This window comes from Aedes aegypti, chromosome 1 (genome assembly GCF_002204515.2).
Source record: "Aedes aegypti strain LVP_AGWG chromosome 1, AaegL5.0 Primary Assembly, whole genome shotgun sequence".
Taxonomy (NCBI): domain Eukaryota; kingdom Metazoa; phylum Arthropoda; class Insecta; order Diptera; family Culicidae; genus Aedes; species Aedes aegypti.
This window is the reverse complement of record NC_035107.1, coordinates 21,296,096-21,319,577: the sequence shown is the minus strand read 5'-3', so window position 1 is coordinate 21,319,577 and position 23,482 is coordinate 21,296,096. Positions and strand designations below refer to the sequence as shown.

At 38.1% G+C, this 23,482-nt stretch overlaps 1 protein-coding gene across 2 annotated transcripts in view; it reads right to left on the bottom strand.

Moving 5' to 3' along the window:
• The window catches only part of LOC5576538 (E3 ubiquitin-protein ligase UBR3), a 227,327-nt gene that overhangs the window by 23,474 nt on the left and 180,371 nt on the right, over window positions 1-23,482 (bottom strand). For both annotated transcript variants that reach the window (XM_021839109.1, XM_021839110.1), the window contains one exon: window positions 5,231-8,621. In XM_021839109.1, coding sequence (XP_021694801.1) covers window positions 5,231-8,621 — 3,391 coding nt within the window. The remainder of the gene's footprint in view (window positions 1-5,230; window positions 8,622-23,482) is intronic.

Below are 23,482 nucleotides of genomic sequence, written 5' to 3'. Positions count from 1 at the left end.
TCTTGCAAGGAATATCTGAAGAACTTCTTGGAAGAATCTCTGATAGAATCTCTAAAGGAATACTTGTAATATTTGAGAAATTTCTGAATAAGCCACTGGAATTTCTGGAAGAATTCTTGCGAGGAATTTCCAAAGGAATCCCTAAAACAGTGGTCACCAAATTGCGGCCCGCAGGCCGCATGCGTCCCTCTCCAAGGTTTCGTGCGGCCCGCGGTGTGATTTTGAATATTGGAGTAGTGCGGCCCGCATGTTGTGATTTCAGAAGTTAAAAATGTATCTTCTGTGAAATTTTGCAAACGTTTTTCTGTAGTGTTTATGTGTTTAGCACTGGAATGGCTATCGAAAAACTAAGGGAAATTCATACGATTTCTTATTTTGTCCGATAACCCAAAGTTTCTTCAACTGTTGATATCATCGTTATCTCAAAACACCAAAGTTTTCAACATTTCAGTAGCGCGTTTATGAAAGTTCAAGAAACAAATTGATTTTTTCCATTTCACTTCCACAATTATGCCGAAGTTTTATTTTAGGATTTTTATGATATGAAGGGTCAATGCTAATTTTACACTAGTGTTACAATTATCCCAACTACATCGGTGTTATTAGGAAAGATTATTGAAACCACTAGTACCGTTTCGGTTCATATTACGGACACTTAAAACCTCCCTTAAACACATCTCCGCATAGAGCTTACAAAATAAATCATTCTGTATTATTTGTCAGTGTTACCATTCTTTTGAAACCCTTAACTTTCTAATGGTGGGTTATGATGACACTTCCTTAACTTGAATAATTTTAAATAAATCGAAATTTGTGGCTTTTCCGTGATTATTATTCCGGACGATTTCCCTCTTTTGTCTCTTATTCCAGATACTTTGTTTAAAAATATACGAAAGACACTGAAATCATCAATTTAACTCACATCTCTCAGAGGCATATCTAAGACAGTTGAGCATTCAAAACTTTCATTGATATCTATAGAAAATGATAATTAAAACGGAGCCACAAAGTGGCACCTTTGCAGTAGCACATTTTGAAATTTTTCGGGTGGATTATTTCCCATATAAGATAGAGTGTCCAGAATTTGAATAAAAACGGTAACTGTCGAACACAAAACGAATGCATATTCCAGAAGTACCCTGTCAACCCCAAAAGTAACCCAGTGAAGTTGAATAACAACTGTCGAAAAACTCACAGAACAAACTGACAGAGAAGTGCCGAGCGAATTTTTTGGTCGACAGAAACTCTGGTCGAGTAGTTTTGATCGGACTTATAAATAGATATTATTTACTGCTTGTGGCCCGCGACGTGTTTTAAGAGGGAAGTGGTGGCCCGTATAACCAGTTAGGCTGAGGACCACTGCCCTAAAAGAATGTTAGAAGGAATTCTTGGAGAAATACCCGTAGGAATTTCTATAAGAATTGCTTTAGCAATTTCTAATAGAACCCCTGTAATTATAAAAGTTGGAGTTTCTGGAGAAATCTCCCGCAAAAATATTTCAAAGATTTTTTCGAGAAATTCCTAAACGGTATTCTTGGAAGATTATGGAGGAGACTTTTGAGACTTTTCTGAAGGAATTTCTGGAAAAAATCTTGGATGAATTTCAGCAGGAAGATCCGGAGATATCCCCGAAGGAATATCTAGAGGAACACTGGCAAGAATTCCTTGAGGAGTATTCCAGTTGATGATTCCTGGAGAAATCTACCGCAAGAATATTACATTGAATTTCTCGAGGAATTTCAAAACGGAATTCCTGGAAGAATATGGAGATACTTCTGAAGGAATTTCTGGAAAAAATCTTGAAATAATTTCTGGAGAAATCCTATAAGGAATTGCTGGCAAAATATCTAGAGTAATACTTGGAAGAATCCCTAAAGGAGTTTCTGAAGGAATTTCTGAAAGAATTCTAACGAGGAATTTCCGGCGGAATCACTGGAAGAATGTTTGAAGAAACATGTTGGAAAAATTCCGGTAGCAATTTCTGGAAAAAATCTCTGTAGATATTCAAGTTGGATTTTATTAAGTCTCCGGAAAGAACATTTTAAAGAATTTTTTGAAAAAGGAAATTTGAAAGAAATTTTTGAAGTAATATCTGAAGCAATCTTTGAAAGAATCCTTGGAGGAATTTCTAAAGGAAGCCTTTGAAGATTTCCTGGATGAAACCTGGAAGTAACCTAGAGCGATCGCTGGAGAAATCCTCAGAATAATTCCTAGCAGACGATCTCTAGGGATTTCCGGAGATGTCTTTGGAAGACTTTCTGAAGGCATTCTTGGAGAAATTTCTGAAGAAAGCCCTGGAACAATTTCTGCAGGAATCCGGAGAAATTTCTGGAATAATCTCTGAAAGAATTTCCGGAGATATCCCTGGAGCAATCCCAGGATTCCTAGAGGAATTTTCGAATAATTTTTTAGACAATTCTGAAGGACTCCTTAGAAGAACCCATAATTAAAATCCTGGAGGAATACCGCGAGGAATCCCAGGATAAATTGCTGGAGGATTTCTTGGAGGAATTCGTAAAACATCCTTGGACGGATCCTTAGAGGAATTTCTGAAGAAATTAATGGAAAAATCTCAGGAGGAATACCTGTAGAAATTCCTAGAAGAATCCTTGAATGAATTCTTCAAGGAACATCTGAAGCAATTCTTGGAAGAATTTCTAAAAGAATGTCTGAAATTTCGAAGAAATCGCTGGAAGAATACCTTGACAAATCCTTGGAGAAATTCCTGGAGGAATCCTGGAAGAATTCCATTAGGGTTATCGGGAGGGCTATTAGGGCCCACACAAATTTCATAACGCTGAAAGGGTGGGTGGGTGTCCTCAAAATTTTACATTTCGTACAAAATTTGAATATTCATACAACATACGTTACGAGGGGGCGGGGTGGTATCAAACTTGGCATTTTTGGCGTTATGAAATTTGTGAATAAACCCTAAATTCAGGAGGATATTCAGAAGGAAACCCTGGAGAACGAATCCCTGTAGGAATTCGCAAGAGCATGCCAGGAGGATTTTTTGAAGCAATTGGTGGAGGAGTTCCATAAGGCATTAGGAATTCCTCAAGGAATTACTACTCTGGAGAAATTTTTGAAGCAGTCTCCGGAAGCATTCCTAGAAGAACTATTAGAGAAATTTTTGGAGGATTTCTCGGTGGAATCCCATAAAAAATTCTGGATGATTTGCTGAAGGCATTATGGGAAAAATAAGAACTGCTTGGAACAATATTCGGATGAATTTTTGAAGCAGTCCCTGGAACAATTCCAAGAGAAATTCTAAAAGGAATTCCTAAAAGAATTCCAGAAAGGTTTAATGGAGGAATCGCTCGGGAGAGTATCGGAGGAACTCCTGGATTCCTGGAGCAATCCTTGGAAAAATACATAGAGGAATTTCTGGAGGAAACTATCTTAGGAGGAATTCGTGGAGAAATTCCTGGATGAATCTCTACAGGATTTGACTATTTGATGGAGGAATATCTGAAAGGAATCGCTGGTCGAATTGTTGGAGCAAACCCGGTAGGGATTTCTGGAGTACGTGGAGCACTTCCTGAAGAATATTTAGAGCAATTTCTCGAGGAATCTTTATAGGTGCCCCTGGAAGAATCCCTGTAGGAATCATTGAAAGATTTCCTGGAGAAATTTCTAAAATATTTTTCTCAGGAATATCTGGAGGAATCTTTGGAGGAAACTTTTGGAGAGTTTCTGAAATAATCCCTGAAAGAATGTCTGGAGGGATCTATGGTGAAAGTCGCAAAGAAGTATCTGGAGACATTTCTGCTGAAAGAATCCTTAAAGAAATCTTTTCAAGAATTGCTGAAGGAAATTTCTGAAGAAATCACTAGAGAAATCGCTTAGGAGTTTCTGGCAGAGCTGTTAAACGAATATCACGTGACTTTGACAATTGAATATTGCCGATATCATCGTTGCCTGTGGAAAAAGTCTTCGGAAAATGATTTTCCCGGTGACCTTTTCCATATTACTATCGGATGGCAATATTTGCTGATATTATATTTCACATGGAAAGGTGCAATAAACATTTCAATTTTTCCAAATTTTTGACATTTAACAGCACTGATTCCTGGAGAAATGACTGTAGAATTTCTTGAAGGTAATTCCTAGTGAAACTTTTGAAGGAATCCTGGTATGTCTGGAATATTTCTGAAGGAATCGCTGAATGTTTGTCTGGAGGAATCCTTGGAAGAAACTTTGAAGGAATTCTTGAAGGAATCCCTGAAGAAATAAGTTAAAAAAAAACAAATCTAGTATACCTACAGGGTGTCCGCAAATTATCCGAACAGCAAAACATTGGAAAGATGATCGCATTGAAAACAATGAAAAATCAATGTCCATGTAACTTTTATAATACAACTATATATTAACACAAATTATAACTTTAAAAAAAATCGAAATGATTGATTGTTACTGAGATAGGCAAATTTCAATTTTTCGGAGACGTTTTTCCTGATGGCTGCTAGTCGTACTGAAGATGTGTTATCCCTAAAACCTAAAAGAGATGAATCCAAATGTCCTATTATTATTTGACGTAACCCACATTTTAGCGGCTTCAAGTTAGACCGGAAATAGTAAATAATACGGTTCAAATCCAGTGAGTTCTATGGACATTTCTCTTCCGTCATAATGCTCCAAAAACAGCTCCCTTTAAGACACCTCAATACATTTGACTTGGTTTTGCAAATATTTGAAATCGGAAATGTATCAAACTTACTTCTTAAGAATATAATGAGCCAATGTTTAAAACCGTGCAAGAATACTGAATTTAGTATGCTTGGTTGTGTAGAGCCATGTCTTCAAATTTTGTACGGATAATTTGCGGACACCCTGTACTAAATTCGATTTTTATCAACTTATAGATATTCCATTAAAATGCTCGAAGATTTACATCATCCTGGAAATATCTATAAAGGCATTCCTTTAGAGGAGTACCAGGAGGAATTTCTGAAAAAATCCATGAAAGAATTTTTGAAAAAAATCCCTCGAAAAATGATTGAAGGAGATCTTGGAGGAAGTCCTGCAGTAATTGCTGAGGAAATTCGTGGAGAAATCTCTGGACGTATCCCTTGAGGAAAACTTGAAGCAATGCTTGGCATTTTAAGAGAGATTTCAAGTTCTTTCACAACATCATGGCCGTCTAAATTGATACCTTATGAAGATATTGATTTGATTGATAAAAAAGTGGTCGTAACAAAAGGTTAGAGAAATCGTAGAAAGTTCTTACCTTGATCCATATGCAGCGGAGCCAGCAGGATGAACTTGAGCAGCAAGGCGCACGGATCGTTCAGCAGTGCCGGGATAGCTTCGTTGTTGCTGTAGCTGGGTGCGGACGTGGTTGCCGTTGAGTTGCCATCCTCGGGCTCCGACGAGGGTGGGAAACCCAGAGCAGCGCCTACGGCACCGGCCGTCGCCGAAGCCGAAGTCCCTTCCACTCCGGCATCGGCTTCCTGTTGTCGGGCCAGTGCCAGTCCACAAAGGATCGCCCACGAATGCCACGTGGGCCAGTCTTCTCCGGCTTTCAGTCGCACCGGCGAATCGTCATTGATCATCAGCCGAACGTTCAGCGATAGGACGTGCAAGAGTGGGACGATACAGTCCCGCTTCGGTTTGTAGCGGAGATCTTTTTGGGTGCATAGGGTTCCACCCCGTTGGATTATTTCCGACTCTAGGTTGATCCGAGCGATCGAAATCACAAACGAGAACAGACTGTGCAGAGTGACGGGGTGCTTCTTGATGTTCCGCTGCGTGCAGCTGGTCATGTTCTCCATGGCTCGGCCCATGGCCTCGTACAGTTTGTTGGTGGTCGGAGGGCGTTTGTTTTCCTTGATGAGGTTCATCAAGTCGTTGACTAGACTGCTGTACGGTGGAGGAGGAGTTCGTATCAGTGGGGTTGGACGGTCCAGGCAAGGGCTAAGCGGAAGCACTGAGTTAGCAAGCTGCCGACAGACCGGACAGAAGAATTCTCCCCGTTCAACGTTGAGGTTCTGCGGTCGAGCCGAAGTGTGCAGGGACTTCAAGTATGAATCCTGACAGGTGAGGTGCACATGATGTCCACAGGATTGCACATGGACGCCCCCTTCCCAACCGATGTTATGGGACAGGAACCAGGACGTCGAACCAAACTTCCACTGTAGCAGATCAACTCGTTTGTTGAACTCGGTGGACATCTTAACGTTGCGCTCCAACCGCGCCTTATCATCATCATTCAATGGCAACGGACAACGGTCGTTCTCCTTCCTCCGGTGACCCACAATACTGCTAGACTCGACCAACACCACCAACCCAATTGGATTCGACTCCGTACTCGGTCCGGTCGTATTACAAATGATACAATCGTACTCCTTCTCCCGTGGCATCTCGATCATTTCCTCCTCGTCCTCTTCGTCACCCTCGAAACAATCCATATTGGCCGCCGCCTGCTCCATGAAGGCCTTCTGGCGGCTGGCGAACTCCTCCATCAGCTTCTTCTGGCGCTCCTTCGCCCGCTTGCTGCGTTCTTCCCGTTCCTTAGCCTCGCGTGCTTTCTGCTCCGCCTGTCGTTCTCTTTGGTTCGGCCACAGGGCGTGACGGATTTCGTTGATCTTCCGGGCACAGCTCGCGTCCAACCGAGCGATCCTCCGCAGCAGGTTCCCTATGAAGTACGGACCATCTCCGATGCGCGATTCGGAAACCTTGATACGCTGCTGCTGTTGCTGACTAGAAGAGCTAGAGGAGTCTTCGTCCTGGTCCATCCGTTCGTCATCTTCCTCGGGCGCATCGTCTTCCAGCGAGAAGCTATCCAACGCACCGCTCAGTTGCGAGTGGAGCTTCAGCAGAAGCGACAGGATGCTTTCCTCGATCAGTACGGTGTCCGCTTCGTGGGTGGAATCTCGGGAGGCTTCGATATTGCGGCGTTTGTGCCGCGGTCGACTGCCGGCAATCTGATGGACTAGTTGGGAACTGGCTCCACCGGAATTGGTGGATGTAGCGCTAACTGCGTTGGCCACGGTACTTGCATTGGCCGGGGCCGGCAGCTGCGGTCTACTAGGAACTGTAACTGGTTGAACACGATTGAAGGGCAGCAGCAGGCCCGGGTTGGAGGGTACAGACGAGGAGAACATAGTCGTATCCGGAGTGATCGTCCGATTGGCGTCGTTGGCTGTCGAAGTCTGAGTCGGTGCAACGGGGAAGTCATGTCGAATCACTAGCTCCATACTGCTTTCGTTGTAGATCTCACTCGTCACCCGAGGAACCGCAACCGTCCCGGAGTTCATAACGGCGTCATTGCTTTCGTTATTGTTGTTATGGTACTCGGGCAAGGTTAAGGCCTGTCGTAGATTTAGCGGCGGGAGCGGTTGATCGACTATCATCTGAGCCATTTCATCGTCATCTTCGTCATCCATTCGCCGGGCAAGCGAACTTCCTCGCACTACGGACAAGTCTTGAGGAATTGCAACTTCACCGCCACTGTTCAAATGCGTTCCGTACTCGTTATCAACGCTACCGACCAACATCGGTAGGGTCTCACTCTCGGACAGTTCCCATTCCACGTCGCTGTCGAACGTGGGCGTTCCTGCGCTTTGGTTCTGATAGTTCGCCGGCGAAACCTGCGGCTCACCCGGTATCAGCGATATCCGCTTGATCGTCATCTTCAGATTATCCGTCAAACAATTGCTCGGATAGCAATTCAGCAACTCCGGAACCGCTTCCTTGCTTTCCTCGGACGCCCGGCGTCCATTCCCAGTCCCTGAAGCCACACCTCTCTCCAGCTCATTACCACAAACCTTGTTGCTCTCGCTATTACTCACAGCCATCTCCAGCAGGAACACCGCCAGCGCCAACATGTGCTCCGAAACGCTATGCGTATGCACAGCCCTGTAGAAAATCGCCAAAACCGTCGCATGCAGCACTCTTGAACTCAGAATACTCCTAGGATCGCTGTAGACCTTCCCGCACGAACTCGGCAGCCGGAACGGCGGCCACAGACTCCCACTCTTCGGCATCTTACCTTCGCCCTTCACATACCCACTAAACCGGTCCATCGAGTTCTGGAAGTCCCGCCTGTGCACCGCCCGCAGCAGCACATGCAACGGATCGTAATACTTCTCCCAAACCTCGGCCACCGGCATGAACAGTCCCTGTTCCAAGTTTTCCGAGTTCACCGGCGGAGGCCGGTAAACCGACAGATCCTTCAAAAACCGCTCGAAGTTCCGCGTGTGGGCGTTCAAACTTCGCTCCGGCATCAGTTCCAGCAGCTGGCTGTGCGTCTTGTCCCCCGTCGCCAGCAGGGCACTGATCTCTATGATACACTGTGTCGTCTCATCGTTCCCCAAGTTGACCCGGGACGTGATCAGCGTTGCCAAGAAAGTCAGCAACCCCTCCAGCATCGAGTCCTGCTCCATCTCCTGCGGGGCACTCAGCACGCCCATCCCCAGCCACTCGGAAACGCCGAAGATCGCGATGCAATCGGTGAGGAACATATTGGCCGGCAGCTGGGTGGCGCAGATCTGCAGGAAGAACAGATCCATGTCGACCATCGAGTTGCAGAAGTTGGCCTGCAGGTAGGTCATGGCTTGGCCCTTGATCTGGAGCCCGTTGCGCACCCAGATTCCGGAGAGGATTTCGTAGAAGAGACTCTGTTGGGTGGGAAGAGAAAAAGAGATTCGTTAGTACCGTTATACAAATTTCAAATTCAAATAGGTAATTGTAGGTTATGTTGGGAGTTTCGAGCTTTCAGGAACAAAAATAGGGAGTTCTTTCAAGGGATGTAAATATAGCTTGAAGTCGTTAAGCATAAGGCCATTTCACGTTAAGTCGTTAAGCATAACCGTATCAAAGCCACATCACAAAAGCAAAAATCTTGAGAACCAGATAATCGTTCAAGCTAAAATTGTGATTGTTTAGTATTTCGCTGGTGGTGAACAATCGATCCAATTTTCAACTTGAACAGCTGTTTTGTTCTTCAGATTTATGTTGTTAAAGACTTGAAGTTTGGCATCGATTCATCTTCACCTCATACACTGAGTAACCATTTGGCATGACTGTTTCTTCGTGAAAGATGCGTATGGGTTCGATTCCCGCTACAGTCATTGAAACTTTTCGTAAAGAATGTTTCTTGACTGTGCCAATGTCATGCATGCTTGTCCGTTGCCTAGTGTTAAGTAACAATCTGTGCAGCTAGATGGCTGAAGACGGTTTCCGTGTCTTTTTTATTATACGATATCAGGCCATCCCAACCGATGGTCCGCGGATCCCTAGGATCATGAAGACTTCTTAGGGGGTCCGTAAAACCTTTTTATTGATAAAAACTGGGGCCTTACTTAGCCAAGTGGTTAGTCCGTGGCTACAAAGCAATGCCATGCTGAATTAGGGTGGGGCTTATTTCCAAAAATCTTCCGTAGTCAGGATTTATAAAGTGGAAAATGATCATCGGTCCCAAAATAACATCCTGTGAAAAAATGAGAATTTTCGATGAAGGTTTAGAGGTGGCGCAAAGGGCGTAAGTGCAATTTTCCCATTTTAGTGAACTCTGAAAAAATTTGGTATGCTTTTCAGCTTGTTTTGGTGGTTTTAGGACCCTTAAGGGCAAAAAATTACCTCAAAATTGCGATATCTCTACTCCTTTAGATGATATTTGACGAAATATATTCATACATGCGATTTTTGGCCCTTGTATAGGTTACGCTGACTGATTACTATGAACCCGAATAAGCATATGATTAGCTAGGGAGAATTCCTATGCTAGTAAAATGGAGCGAAGAGCAAAGAAGAATGAGAGAAAACACAAAGAACACAGAAGAATGTAAGGTGAGGTGGGTTAAACAGTTGGGAGGGTGAAACTAGTGATGTGTTGAGTGTAACTGAGGAATCTTGTAAAATCTCGATCTTACGCAATGGAGAAAAGTTCCAGTAGAAAACGATGATTATATTGACTTCTATTTAATATTACCTACTTCAGAAATATTTCGAGCAATATTTCTTCAAGTAGGGGATGAGCACCAATTTTTGACCCATCTCTAGTTTTCGACCCATGCATACGATTTTAGATTACTCTTAATAGAAAAATTGCAGTAACGGCTAAAATGTCCTCAACTCCATGCGAAGTTTCATCATTATTCTCCTGGTAGGTATAGATAATTGCATGTCCACTTCACTGCTTTAGTTCAATAATCGTTCGGTTTTTTTTTTCCTGGATGTTGATAGCAATTTATCGAAATGGACCGTTGTAAAATATACATCCTGGAAATTCAGCCTCACGCAGTATTTATTAAATTCATAACAAATTTATATAAGCATGTATATATATACATAGGACATCCTGTGAAAATTCCTTCATGTAGCTCTGTCGCAATTCCTAAAAAAATGTGTTTCAGAACTGTGAAGCTTTTAATTCGAGAGGTTTTCTACCTGAAGTGCTTTATCTCTTGCACCCTTTAGAAGCTCGTGCAGTAATTTGAATTTGGACTACCGATTTTTTCCTTCTGTTGTTGTTTATATACATCGATTTCATATACAGATGTAGAACGATGTATTGAACTTCAACTGCATTTTCGTTTGTCCGAAGTTATGTTGAAGGTGTTGTGCCAAAAGTGAAGTATTGGAAGCCCAAACGCAATTAATTGTTGAAATGGCATCATAATCCAGAAATTCCTGTGGAAATTCTAAGAGGAAGCGTTAAGCAATTGCTGGAGTTATATCAAACGGGCATTCTAAAATACAAAATTAGTGTTAAACTTGCATATAATCACATCTCATACATCCAACCGAGATATTTTCACGGTTCCGTAGTTCATTCTAACATAATATCATCAGTTACACCTTCCCTTGTTTAACTCTCCACACCTTACATTCTTCTGTGGCCTGTTCTTTCTCTCATTCTTCTTTGCTCTTTGTTCCATTCTACTTGCATAGGAATCCTCCCCAGCTATTCATATGTTTATTCAGGTTCATAGTAATCAGTCAGCGTAACCTATACAAGGGCCAAAAATCGCATGTATAAATATATTTCGTCATATATCATCTAAAGGAGTGGAGATATCGCAATTTTGAGGTGATTTTTTGCCCTTAAGGGTCCTAAAACCACCAAAACAAGCTGAAAAGCATACCAAATTTTTTCAGAGTTCACTTAAATGGGGAAATTGCACTTACGCCCTTTGCGCCACCTCTAAACCTTCACCAAAAAATCTCATTTTTTCACAGGATGTTATTTTGGGACCGGTGATCATTTTCCACTTTGTAAATCCTGACTACACGGATAAAAATCTGATCCCCACACCATGATTTACAAATCATGAAATTCATAAATTGGTTAGGTCATAATATCAGGATCACAAATCATGGTTCCTGGAGTCATAATCATGATTCCTCATAAGCGTAACATCAAGTGTGAAAACACTAAGCGGTGCACTTTGTTTCATGTCATTCGTCTCGATCACTCTCAAATCAAGATGACGAAGCGGTTGAGTGGTAAAGTACGTGGCTCACAATCGGAAGGTTCTTGGATCGAATCTCAATACATGCTATTTTAACTTTTTTTTCTATTTTTTTCGGATGCGCGACTCAGCATTTTTGTCATTTGAATCATGATTCCGAGCAATCAGCTACAAAAACCTAACGCGTGTGTTGCGTTACGGCAATCTGACTCATGATATCATGAGTCCAAATCATGGTGTATTTTCATAAGACGAAAACACGCTGGAATCATGATATCATGAGTCATAATCTTGTTTTTGGATTCTGATTTCTACCCGTGTACGGAAGATTTTTGGAAATAAGCCCCACCCTAATGCTGAAGGTGTCTGGGTTCGATTCCCGGTCGGTCCTGGATCTTTTCGTAATGGAAATTTCCTTGACTCCCCTGGGCATAGAGTATCAAGGACTGACGAAAAATGTGAGGAATCTCTTACCAGCATTGCTTTTCATCTATGAAAATTATGATAAAATACTTTCAGTATTGCTCTTTCAATGAGAGATTGGCAAGCAACGCACACCCTTTCTATTTCAATCCAGTTTAAGCTTGAAAATAAAGCTAAGATCGTTCCTGGAGGAAATTCACGGCATATTTGCGGCTTTATTCTCAACAGATTCGCGTAACCTTTAAAACATTGGATTTTTGGCGACGTTTTCGACTGATATATGTCTTAGTGATCTTTGGTAAATTTCTACAACGATTCGTAATGGATATCTGACAAACTTCTCGAAGAGTTCCGGGAAAAAATTTTAAAAGAATTCATTTCATGTTCTATATTGGCAGATTTGCATTGCAAATCACTTCACGGATTTTCGGGCAGAGGTAACCATGAGATTTTTTTGACATATGAGCGGTTCCACGCCGTTTCGCAAACCCGATAATTTTGTATTTTTTGAATCGCCTGAAAATTTGCATACAGATTCTTTATGACCAAAAATGCCATTATGCACTTTCAGACCGCCATTTTGAACCTCGCCTTATTTTTGAGAAGGGCGTATCTGAAAATATATGGCAAATCATTAAAAAACTGTAACTCGAAAACGGCTTGTCCGATCGATTTGAGATCTTCTACAAAGTTGTAGGTATTTCTTAGGACTATATGGAGAAAAATATACACGGTAAAAAAAAGTTACAGATTATTTTTTATTTCAAAAACCAAATTTTAAAATCAATTTTCTCCAGAAACGCAGTTTCGATTTTTTTATTTTTGGGTATGTTTTAGGGGAAAACTTATGTGATTTATTGCACAATGTTTCAAAATGGAAGAATTATGGACAAAAAAGACAAGATTTTTTAAAAAATTACAGGTTTTAAAAAAAATATCGAAATAGAGGAAAACAATAATTTTTTATATGATTATTTGAAAGTACAGAAAAATTGCAATCGAAAAGTACTTAAGTAATTTTTTTCTAGATTGCATCAATTTCGAGATATACTCATATTTATATAAAGTTTTCAAATAAAAAAAGAAAAATAGGCCTTTTTCAAGCATATTTCGTGTTTCTCAATTCCAGAAAAAAATTATTTTGATTGAGCGAATCGTAGCTAAATTGTTTATCGTTTGATCAAAACATTTATGCTTAAGTATTGAAAAAAGAGTGCACGGTAAAAAATGTAAACGATATTTTCAAATGAAAATTTGAAGCTAATAGTTCTTAAAACCCGCAACATTGATGTTTTTAATTTTTGGATATATGTTGCGGTTGTTGTAGGTATTGTTTAGATTTGGAAAAAAAAATGTGCACGGTAAAAAATAATGACAGATTTTGTTAATAAAAAAAAAAGCCGATTTTCTATGAAAATGCATCTGTGATTTTTATTATTTTTGGACATGTTTTAGGGAACAACTTATGTGATTTATTGCACAATGTTTCATAATGGAAGAATTATGGAAAAAGTTATAATTTTATAAAATATTACAAATTTTGAAAAAAATCGAAATATAGGAAAACAATATGTTTTATGTGTTTATTTGATAGTACAGAAAATGCATTGGAAGACTTAAGTACTTAAGTAATTAAGTAAATTTTTTCTAGGTTGCATCAATTTCGAGATATACTCATACTTATATAAAATTTTTAAATAAAAATAGAAAAATAGGCCCTTTTCAAACATATTTCGTGTTTCTCCATTCCGGAAAATTTTATTTTGATTTCAACAACACAGACCAAGTCAAGTCAAGTACACAACACTGAAGACGGCTTTACAGTTGAGGTTGAAATACGCGTATCATTCTACTAAACAGGCTCCACAAGGGTTTTCATCACTTTTGCCTGTGTTAGTAGGTATGATGAACAAACACGTTTTTCCTATACCCATACATTTGGACATGGTGAATGAATAAAAGAAAAACGACGCTTTTTTTTTAAACGTACTTCATGGGTACAAAAATAATGCGCTATGTTGTCAAGATTTATCACTGTAGCAATCATCATTGAAAAAATGCGGTACAAAAACTTCGTGGTGTGGTATTTATTTTTGTTGTGCGTGAAGCTGTACAAATATCATTTTTTTCGTAATGAGTTATATCGGTTCAAGATGTATAAAAGTGTTTAAAACTGTCTAATTGTACTCAACTATCTAGTAGCGATGACTCATGACGCAGTGATGAACATGTAACTTCTGATACTGAAATGAATGTTCCAAGTCAGGAGTCTTTGGTAACTGTACCGTCAATGACCTCGGTCAAGTATTTTTCGATAGAAATTTTTCATATTTAAAAATGTATAGTTATTTTTCTGTACTCAAAAAAACGCACCAAAAATATCGTTTTACATAAATTCGTTTTATTTATTTTTTTAAATAATTTACTTTTTATCCAAAAATTTTTCGTTTTGAGGCATTGTGCAAGAAATTACAAACAATATGCTGCACAACATATCCAAAAATTAAAGACATCAATTTTGCGGTTTTTAAGAACAATGAACTTCAAATTTTCATTTGAAAATTTCGTTTATATTTTTTTACCGTGCATACTTTTTTAAATACTTTAGTATATAGGTTTTGATCAAACAATAAACAATTCAGCTACGGTTCACTCAATCAAAATAAAATATTTCTGGAATGGAGAAACACGAAATATGCTTGAAAAGAGCCTATTTTACTATTTCTATTTGAAAATTTTATACAAATATGAGTATATCTCGAAATTGATGCAACCTAAAAAAAATTTACTTCAGTACTTTTCGAATGCATTTTTTCTGTACTTTCAAATAATCACATAAAAAATTAATGTTTTCCTCTATTTCGATTTTTTTTTCAAAATCTGTAATTTTTGAAAAAATCATAATTTTTTTGTCCATAATTCTTCCATTTTGAAACATTGTGCAATAAATCACATAAGTTGTCCCCTAAAACATATCCAAAAATAAAAAAAAAATCAAAACTGCGTTTCTGGAGAAAATCGATTTTAAAATTTGGTTTTTGAAATAAAAAATAATCTGTAACTTTTTTTACCGTGCACATTTTTCTCCATATAGTCCTAAGCAATACCTACAACTTTGTAGAAGATCTCAAATCGATCGGACAAACCGTTTTCGAGTTACAGTTTTTTAATGATTTGCTATGCATTTTCCGATACGCCCTTCTCAAAAATAAGGCGAGGTTCAAAATGGCGGTCTGAATTTGCAAAATGGCATTTTTGGTCATAAAGAATCTGTATGGAAATTTTCAGGCGATTCAAAAAATACAAAAATTAAATTTAAAAAAAAAATCGGCATGTTCGGTGGAATTGCTCATATGAGAAATACTGGTATACTTTCAGCCACACTTAGTGTCACTATTAACGGGATTAAATGAATTCGACTTTTTTACTGTGTTTACTTTATAAATGACAGACTTGATGAGATTTGATGAGATATACGAATGATATCCCTGTAGTAGTGATACTTAAGTGAATTCTGCGAAGATTCTCGACGGATATCTGACAAGGTTTCTGAAGAGTTCCTGGTGAATCTTCTAGCCGGTTTTCCTACGACCGTCGGCTCCTAGTCGGCCTCTAGGAAGCACATAAGCAAGTTTCTTAAAATGTTCAGAGCAGCTTACAGATGCAATGCTTGGTGAACACAAATAGATTCCTAACTTATCCTTGGAAAAAAAAATGGCGAAAACTTCACGAATTCTAGTTGAATCATCAATGAAAGCTGGAAGTCCTTGAAGCTTATGAGTAGCTTTTGGAATGGTTCTAGAAAACATATTCGTCGGACTAATGTGGTAATATATATACAATAGAAAGCGTTGTGTTTGGATGAGCATCGAGTTCTTCCGAATGAAATGCGCTTTGCAAAAGCGGACCACGTGATTATTGAGTCGAAATCTAATTCAGCTGAACTTTTCTCTCTCGTGGCGTACCGGTAACGCGTCCTATCTAGTAAATTGGGAGTCGTGAGTTCGAGATTCGACCGAGAAGGCGTGTATTTTTTTACAGATTTCACTTTGGCAAAGTATATTCTCGCGTTCAGTATCATAAGGGCGTAACTGCAGTGATCGATTTCTCTTCATCGATTTTCTTTTTAGTTAATTATTTAGCCGGGCGACTGTTTTCTACTGCTATTTTTGACTAAGTAGAAAGTATTCATCTTCCTTTATCGTACTTCACCGTAAAATGTTTCGAAAGCCTATTGAATTTCGCGTAATAATGCATAGATAAAATGGACGAAGAGAAATCGATTACTGCAGATACGCCTGTATGATACTCAACGCGATTATGTAATGCTCCATTACTTTTTCAAATCGACGTAAGTAACTTCCATACGGTTTCGAGAAAATCAATTCTGAAGAATCACAAACTAAAACTGTTTTAAAATAAATCACCATTTTAACATTTTTTCGCCGTGTTCATTGCTCAAATTTTGCATACAATAAGCTCGCGTTCAAAAACCAGGGAGTTCCTATAATTTCACACAAAAAAAATTATTACAAAATGATAAGCCGATTTATTCAGCTACTTGCGACGTTTTTGTACCAGTGTAAAATCGACTCAAGTAGTGTTTTGTTTTGATTCGTGGTTAAGTCACTTTGTCTCTCCATACAGAGGAGCGGCGAAAGTAGTGGTTAGGTAGCGAAAGTTAAAAATCTTACTTTCGTCGTTTTGTAAATCCGGATACTGAACGTTCTAAAAGTGAAAATTGAATTGGTTCAGAGCCAAATGTGTTGAATTTCGTCTGCGAAACACGTATAATCGATAAAGTAAGTTTGTATACTTTTTTTTTGACTATTTGAATAAGTTTTCGAGAATGTTTTCTTTTTCCGGTAGTGAACGATTTATTATGCCTAATGGTTTCAGGCCAAATGACTCTATTAGTGTGACTACTCATTTACAGAAATGATATTTCCAGGTTTTTCCAGGGTTCAAAAAATAATTACAGTTTTAATAAATTCTCCACTATACATAAATGATTGACGAACAGTTAATTTCAGATGACTAAAAATTTATTTTCAAAGATCTTTGAAAAAAATCTAACGATAAATTTTAAAGTATTTTTTCCGTCATAATAACACTATCTGTTTTGTCCTAAACGTGTAAACATTCCTAGAAATTCGTTTTAAATACCTTCATAAATTCAATCTGGAATTTTCCACAGAAATGACTTCGGAGACCATCAAGAATCCCTCCAAGAATCGTTTCAAACATTTTTCAATGAAGTTTCTCAAAAAAATGTTCCATTGATATCCCTAGGATTTCCTCCAACATTCCCATTTAGAACACCTTCAGGAATTCAAAATTCCTCCATAACTTCCATTACATTTATTGTTTTAATACTCAAGGAAATCGTTAAAGACTTTTTCCAGTCATTACAGGGATGTCTCCAGGGAAATGTCAAGGGAATTTCTGCAGAAATTTCTCAAGTAATTTTTTTAGATTTTCAAAATTTCAAACGATTTTTTCCAGGAATGTCTCCAGGGAAATGCCATGGAAATGTTATGGACAATAAATCCGTGAGGTATATTTGAGTAAAATCCTAGTGTAACCTCTGAAAAAACTCCTATATTGTTGATAAAATTCTTCTTAGAATATTCTTGATTAATTGGTACGATAACTAAAAAAACTACAATCTCTGCATAGTGTAATACAAGACGTTTCGAAGAAATTCTTTAATGAAATCCGGACATCCGGAGTCCATGAAAAAATGGTTAATTTTTTTATAGAGAAATGTTTGAACCGCAATAATAATATTTTGATGAAATGCTGGGGAAATACCGTGAGAAATTTCTGGAGGAACTTAATGAGGAATCGTAGGATAAATTTGTCGACGAATCGTAGGGACGTTGAGGATGGAAGACACCTCAAGAGTTTTCTTGATATTCTCTTGCCTAGTAAAGCGTGACATGGCCCTTTAAAGTTCTTGCTCGTGAGAAGAACGATTGAGAAAATCTATAATGAAAATCCTGAGAAAATAAGAAAGAAACTAACTGTAATAATATGTAAACGATATTCATATTTTTAATATGTGTGATAACAAAAGTTGATCCAATGAATGATCCTGGTAGTAGGTTTCTTTTAAGAGACTTGGTCTTTATTATAATGCAAGTCTCTATTTTAATGGAAGGTCTCTGAAGTATCTATTCTAACCAAAATGGACTCTAAAGTCTATTGTTTCCTTATTCTGTTTGCATTCAATCCTGATGCTAAATTGTATAGGCTCCAAAGACACTTTCAGAGACTATAACGGGTTCAACAGACTCTTTAAGAATTTCGTCTCAGATGACCCGAGGAAAACGTTCAGGAATTATCATGGTGATTTTACTTTCAGGGCCTCCTACATGATCTCTCCAGAAATTCTTCTTACGATTTCTCTATCATTTATCCTAGAAATTCTTCCAGCGATGCTTCAAAAGATGCTTTGAATTATTTCTTCAGAATTCTCTCCAGGAAATCGTTGAGAACTCCAAAGCTACCACCTCTACTAATTACAAAACTGTCCTAGAATTTCCTCCAGAATTATTTTGTCACTAATACAGTTGTTAATCCATGAGATTTTCTATAGATTTCTACAGAATTACTTTCGAGGAAAACCACAAAGGTTTATTCCAGAGTATCAGAAAAAATAGCTTAAGTTGTTTTTTCAAGAAACCCTGCAAGAATTCCTCAGCCTGTTCATATTAATCTCTTCAAGAATCCACATTTCTTCTCAAAAATTCAAAATTATTTGAGGGGTTCTTTGAACAAATCTATTTTTTACTCGAAATTTTTCCAGCATTTCATCCAAGTATTACTTCTGCAATTTAACCAAACATCTCTTGAAAACTTTCTTTAAAAAAAATCATGACATCTTCAAAACTTTATTTTTTTTTCAGTTGGCTCTGAGACGCGGTGAGAAACGGAAGTGTCGGGTGAGACTTGCGTTTGATTTGTTTTTAGTTTTGTCGATTGCCGGTTTTGAGTGGTTTTGTCAGTCTCCCGGAGGGTATAGACGGTTGATCGGAATTATTTTCGGTTGTTTGAAGCTGGGGACCTTGGAAAAGTGAAAATTTTGCGTCCGAAAGTTCTGTTGGGAAGATCCGGCTCAAGAGGAGGAGAGGAGAGGAGAAAAAAATACAAAAGTGGCAGTTGATGTTGAAGTGGTAGGGAAGAGAAAATAGAGAGAACGAGGTAGGTGAACGTTAAGTGAGAACCTTGGAGCAGTCAAACACGTAGGGTGTAAATTGAGAACGAAGAGAGGAAAAAAGGGGCGATCAATCGACTGCCTGGACGGCCGGATTGCTGGTTGTGATTGCTAGTGTTAGTGTTGGATGAAGCGCGGTGTGTGTTTTTGTGGGGGTGTTTTGACGATAAAACAAGTTTTTGGTGTGGGTAGTTGTGTGTTGGATGCAATATTACTGTTTGCCGCCTAGGACGGGAGAGAGCAATTCCACCGAACATGACGATTTTTTTTTTAAATTTAATTTTTGTATTTTTTGAATCGCCTGAAAATTTGCATACAGTTTCTTTATGACCAAAAATGCCATTTTACACCTTCAGACCGCCATTTTGAACCTCGCCTTATTTTTGAGAAGGGCGTATCGGAAAATGCATAGCAAATCTTTAAAAAACTGTAACTCGAAAACGGTTCGTCCGATCGATTTGAGATCTTCTACAAAGTTGTAGGTATTGCTTAGGACTATATGGAGAAAAATATGCACGGTAAAAAAAAGTTACAGATTATTTTTTATTTCAAAAACAAAATTAAAAAATCGATTTTCTCCAGAAACGCATTTTTGATTTTTTTTTTATTTTTGGATATGTTTTAGGGGACAACTTATGTGATTTATTGCACAATGTTTCAAAATGGAAGAATTATGGACAAAAATGTTATGATATTTTAAGAAATTACAGATTTTGAAAAAAAAAAAATCGAAATAGAGGAGAGCAATATTTTTGTATGTAATTATTTGAAAGTGCAGAAAAATTGCAAACGAAAAGTACTTGAGTAAATTTTTTCTAGGTTGCATCAATTTCGAGATATACTCATATTTATATAGAATTTTCAAATAAAAAAAAGTAAAATAGGCCCTTTTCAAACATATTTCGTGTTTCTCCATTCCAGAAATATGTTATTTTGATTGAGTGAATCGTAGCTGAATTGTTTATTGTTTGATCAAAACCTACATACTAAAGTATTTAAAAAAGTATGCACGGTAAAAAAAAAATATAAACGAAATTTTCAAATGAAAATTTGAAGTTCATTGTTCTTAAAAACCGCAAAATTGATGTTTTTAATTTTTGCAGCAGATTGTTTGTAATTTCTTGCACAATGCCTCAAAACGGAAAATTTTTGGATAAGAAATAAATAATTTAAAAAAAATAAATAAAACGAATTTATGTAAAACGATATTTTTGGTGCGTTTTTTTGAGTACAGAAAAATAACTAAGGTACCGCGGGGCAAGTGGGTAAATGGGGTAAGTGAAAATAATTGGAATATTTTACTGAATATGTGAATTAATGTTTTAAACACATGCGTAAATCTTTGAGGCCATTGAGAACATTACGATAGGCAAGATATTTCTGAGATTTTTCAGCCATCATTGCATAATAGAGCGAAATATTGTTAACCTGTCAACTATAACTCCGTAACAAGTTGGCGGCGTGCAATCTTATTTTAATATTTTCTGTAGAAAAAAGATGCGGAAAATAATTTTCTGTATCACTTCTTAGTTGTCTCCTCTGATAGTTTTAAACTGCAATAAAAAAAGTTTTAGAAATAATTTGACATAGACCTAAAAATAACTAAATTGAAACACTGTCAATTTTCTAATCACGTGGGGCAAGTGAAAAGTTTATCATTAGAGATTGAATTTGTGTTTTCTCTATAGGTAGCTATAAGTATAAAAGGTTCGCAATTATCATAGAACAACAGAACGTGCTGATAATTCAACAAACACTATACTCAAAGGGTTAAATGCTATTATCATGGCCAAATCATGGAACTTCTCTAAAAAAAGGTTGCCAAATAATACGATATTAACATGTTTACTTCGGAATGCCTATTAAAAGGAAGATGTTGATTGAAAAGTTCCAATATAAGAGAACGCACGGAAATCTCGTGGAATGTCTATGTAAAGCTAGTTCAAAACATAAAAATTCTATACCCCATATAAAAAAGTTTCTAAATACTTTATTGAAGGATTTCGTTTGATTTCTCTTGAAGAGTTATGCGACGTCATATCCGATTTTCTTAAAAACAAATAATGTGCGGTGGAAATTCTAGAGATCAGAAATGCAATTGCTGTCCCATGATGTAAGAACTAACATTGTAAATGTTGCAATTATAATGTTGTCGAATCATTTCAACAAACATAACTGAACAGAAGAAAATTCAAGTAACAAGAATAAAATTTTCTTTGTTTACATATTACTTATGTTATTGTTCTTTGGGACGCTTTAACAAATGTTAAAGGTAATGGAAATTGTGAATGTAACTGTTAGTTTTTGAATTTATTGGCCAAACGATAAACTTTTCCAAATTTAGCTGAGATGCATCACTTCCGAGATATACAGTGAGAGGCAAAATAAAGTGCCCACCTTACCAGTTTTCGAATTTCTCTCATTGATTTGGTTCAAATTAAAGTTAACACACCTAAATCTTTTGTGATATTTTATTTTTGATGTTCTTTTAAAGTTGCACTTACGAAATTTTGATTAAAAAAAGAATTTTACTTAAAGAAAAAGAAAATCAATTTGTATTGAAAAAAAAGTAGTGACAAAAATAAGTGCCCACTTCCTTCTTGGCCCCAGAAAAGATGATTTAAGAAAAATAAAAAGCAATTTAATAGTTAATGTGTCCTCCTTTGGCCTTAAGGACTTGCTGGAGGCTCTTCGGCATGCTTTTCACCAGGTTTTGTAGGTGTTGTGGATCTAGTTCTTCCCAGGCGCGCTCCAAGGCTTCAAAATAATTATTTTTGTTGGTAACACCAGTTTTTTCAACCCTAGCATCGAGAATCGCCCACAAATTCTCGATGGGGTTGAGGTCTGGGCTTTGTGGAGGCCATTCCAGCGGTTTAATCCGACAAGACCGGAAGAAAGACTTGGTCTTCTTTCCAGTATGCTTCGGGTCGTTGTTCTAGAGAAATATGAATTTCTCTTCAAGGCCCGTCTGGATCAGCGAAACCTCCAGATTTTCCAGCAAGATGTTAATGTAGGAATCTGCCGTCAATATTCCGTCGATTTTCACGACGCTTCCTACTCCACTCCATGAAAAACACCCCCAGACCATCACATTTCATCACATCACACTTCCATGCGTCACCGTTCCTTGGATGTGGCGCTCCTGAAGCTCGAGCTGTCTAACCGAGAGCGGCGGGCTCGTGTGTGATGCAGAGCACCACATCCAAGGAACGGTGAAGCATGGAGGAGGAAATGTGATGGTCTGGGGGTGTTTTTCATGGAGTGGAGTAGAAAACCTCGTGAAAATCGACGGAATAATGATGGCAGATTCCTACATTAACATCTTGCTGGAAAATCTGGAGGTTTCGCTGATCCAGACGGGCCTTGAAGAGAAATTCATATTTCTCTAGAACAACGACCCGAAGCATACTGGAAAGAAGACCAAGTCTTTTTTCCGGTCTTGTCGGATTAAACCGCTGGAATGGCCTCCACAAAGCCCAGACCTCAACCCCATCGAGAATTTGTGGGCGATTCTCGATGCCAGGGTTGAAAAAACTGGTGTTACCAACAAAAATAATTATTTTGAAGCCTTGGAGCGCGCCTGGGAAGAACTAGATCCACAACACCTACAAAACCTGGTGAAAAGCATGCCGAAGAGCCTCCAGCAAGTCCTTAAGGCCAAAGGAGGACACATTAACTATTAAATTGCTTTTTATTTTTCTTAAATCATCTTTTCTGGGGCCAAGAAGGAAGTGGGCACTTATTTTTGTCACTACTTTTTTTTCAATACAAATTGATTTTCTTTTTCTTTAAGTAAAATTCTTTTTTTTATCAAAATTTCGTAAGTGCAACTTTAAAAGAACATCAAAAATAAAATATCACAAAAGATTTAGGTGTGTTAACTTTAATTTGAACCAAATCAATGAGAGAAATTCGAAAACTGGTAAGGTGGGCACTTTATTTTGCCTCTCACTGTACACGGTAAATCTAAACGTGGCATTAAAAATGTGATTCTATCACAACGGTGTACCTTTGGTCTCCAGGGCTAAGCCCGGCTAATGGGTAAAGCCCTCTCATCGCGGCAAGATCGTACAACCATGGAGAAGGTGTTTTTTTTTTTGTTTTTTTTTTTTTTAAAGCATCGTTTTTCTTTTATTCATTTACCATGTCCAACTGTATGGGTATGGGAAAAACGTGTTTGTTCATCATACCTACTAAAACAGGCAAAAGTGATGAAAACCCTTGTGGAGCCTGTTTAGTAGAATGCATGTAAATATACAAAAAGATGAGTAGTACTGTTCCTTCTAATTCTACTATTTCAACCTCAACTGTAAAGCCGTCTTCAGTGTTGTGTACTTGACTTGACTTGGTTTGTGTTGTTGAAATCAAAATAAAATTTTCCGGAATTAAGAAACACGAAATATGTTTGAAAAGGGCCTATTTT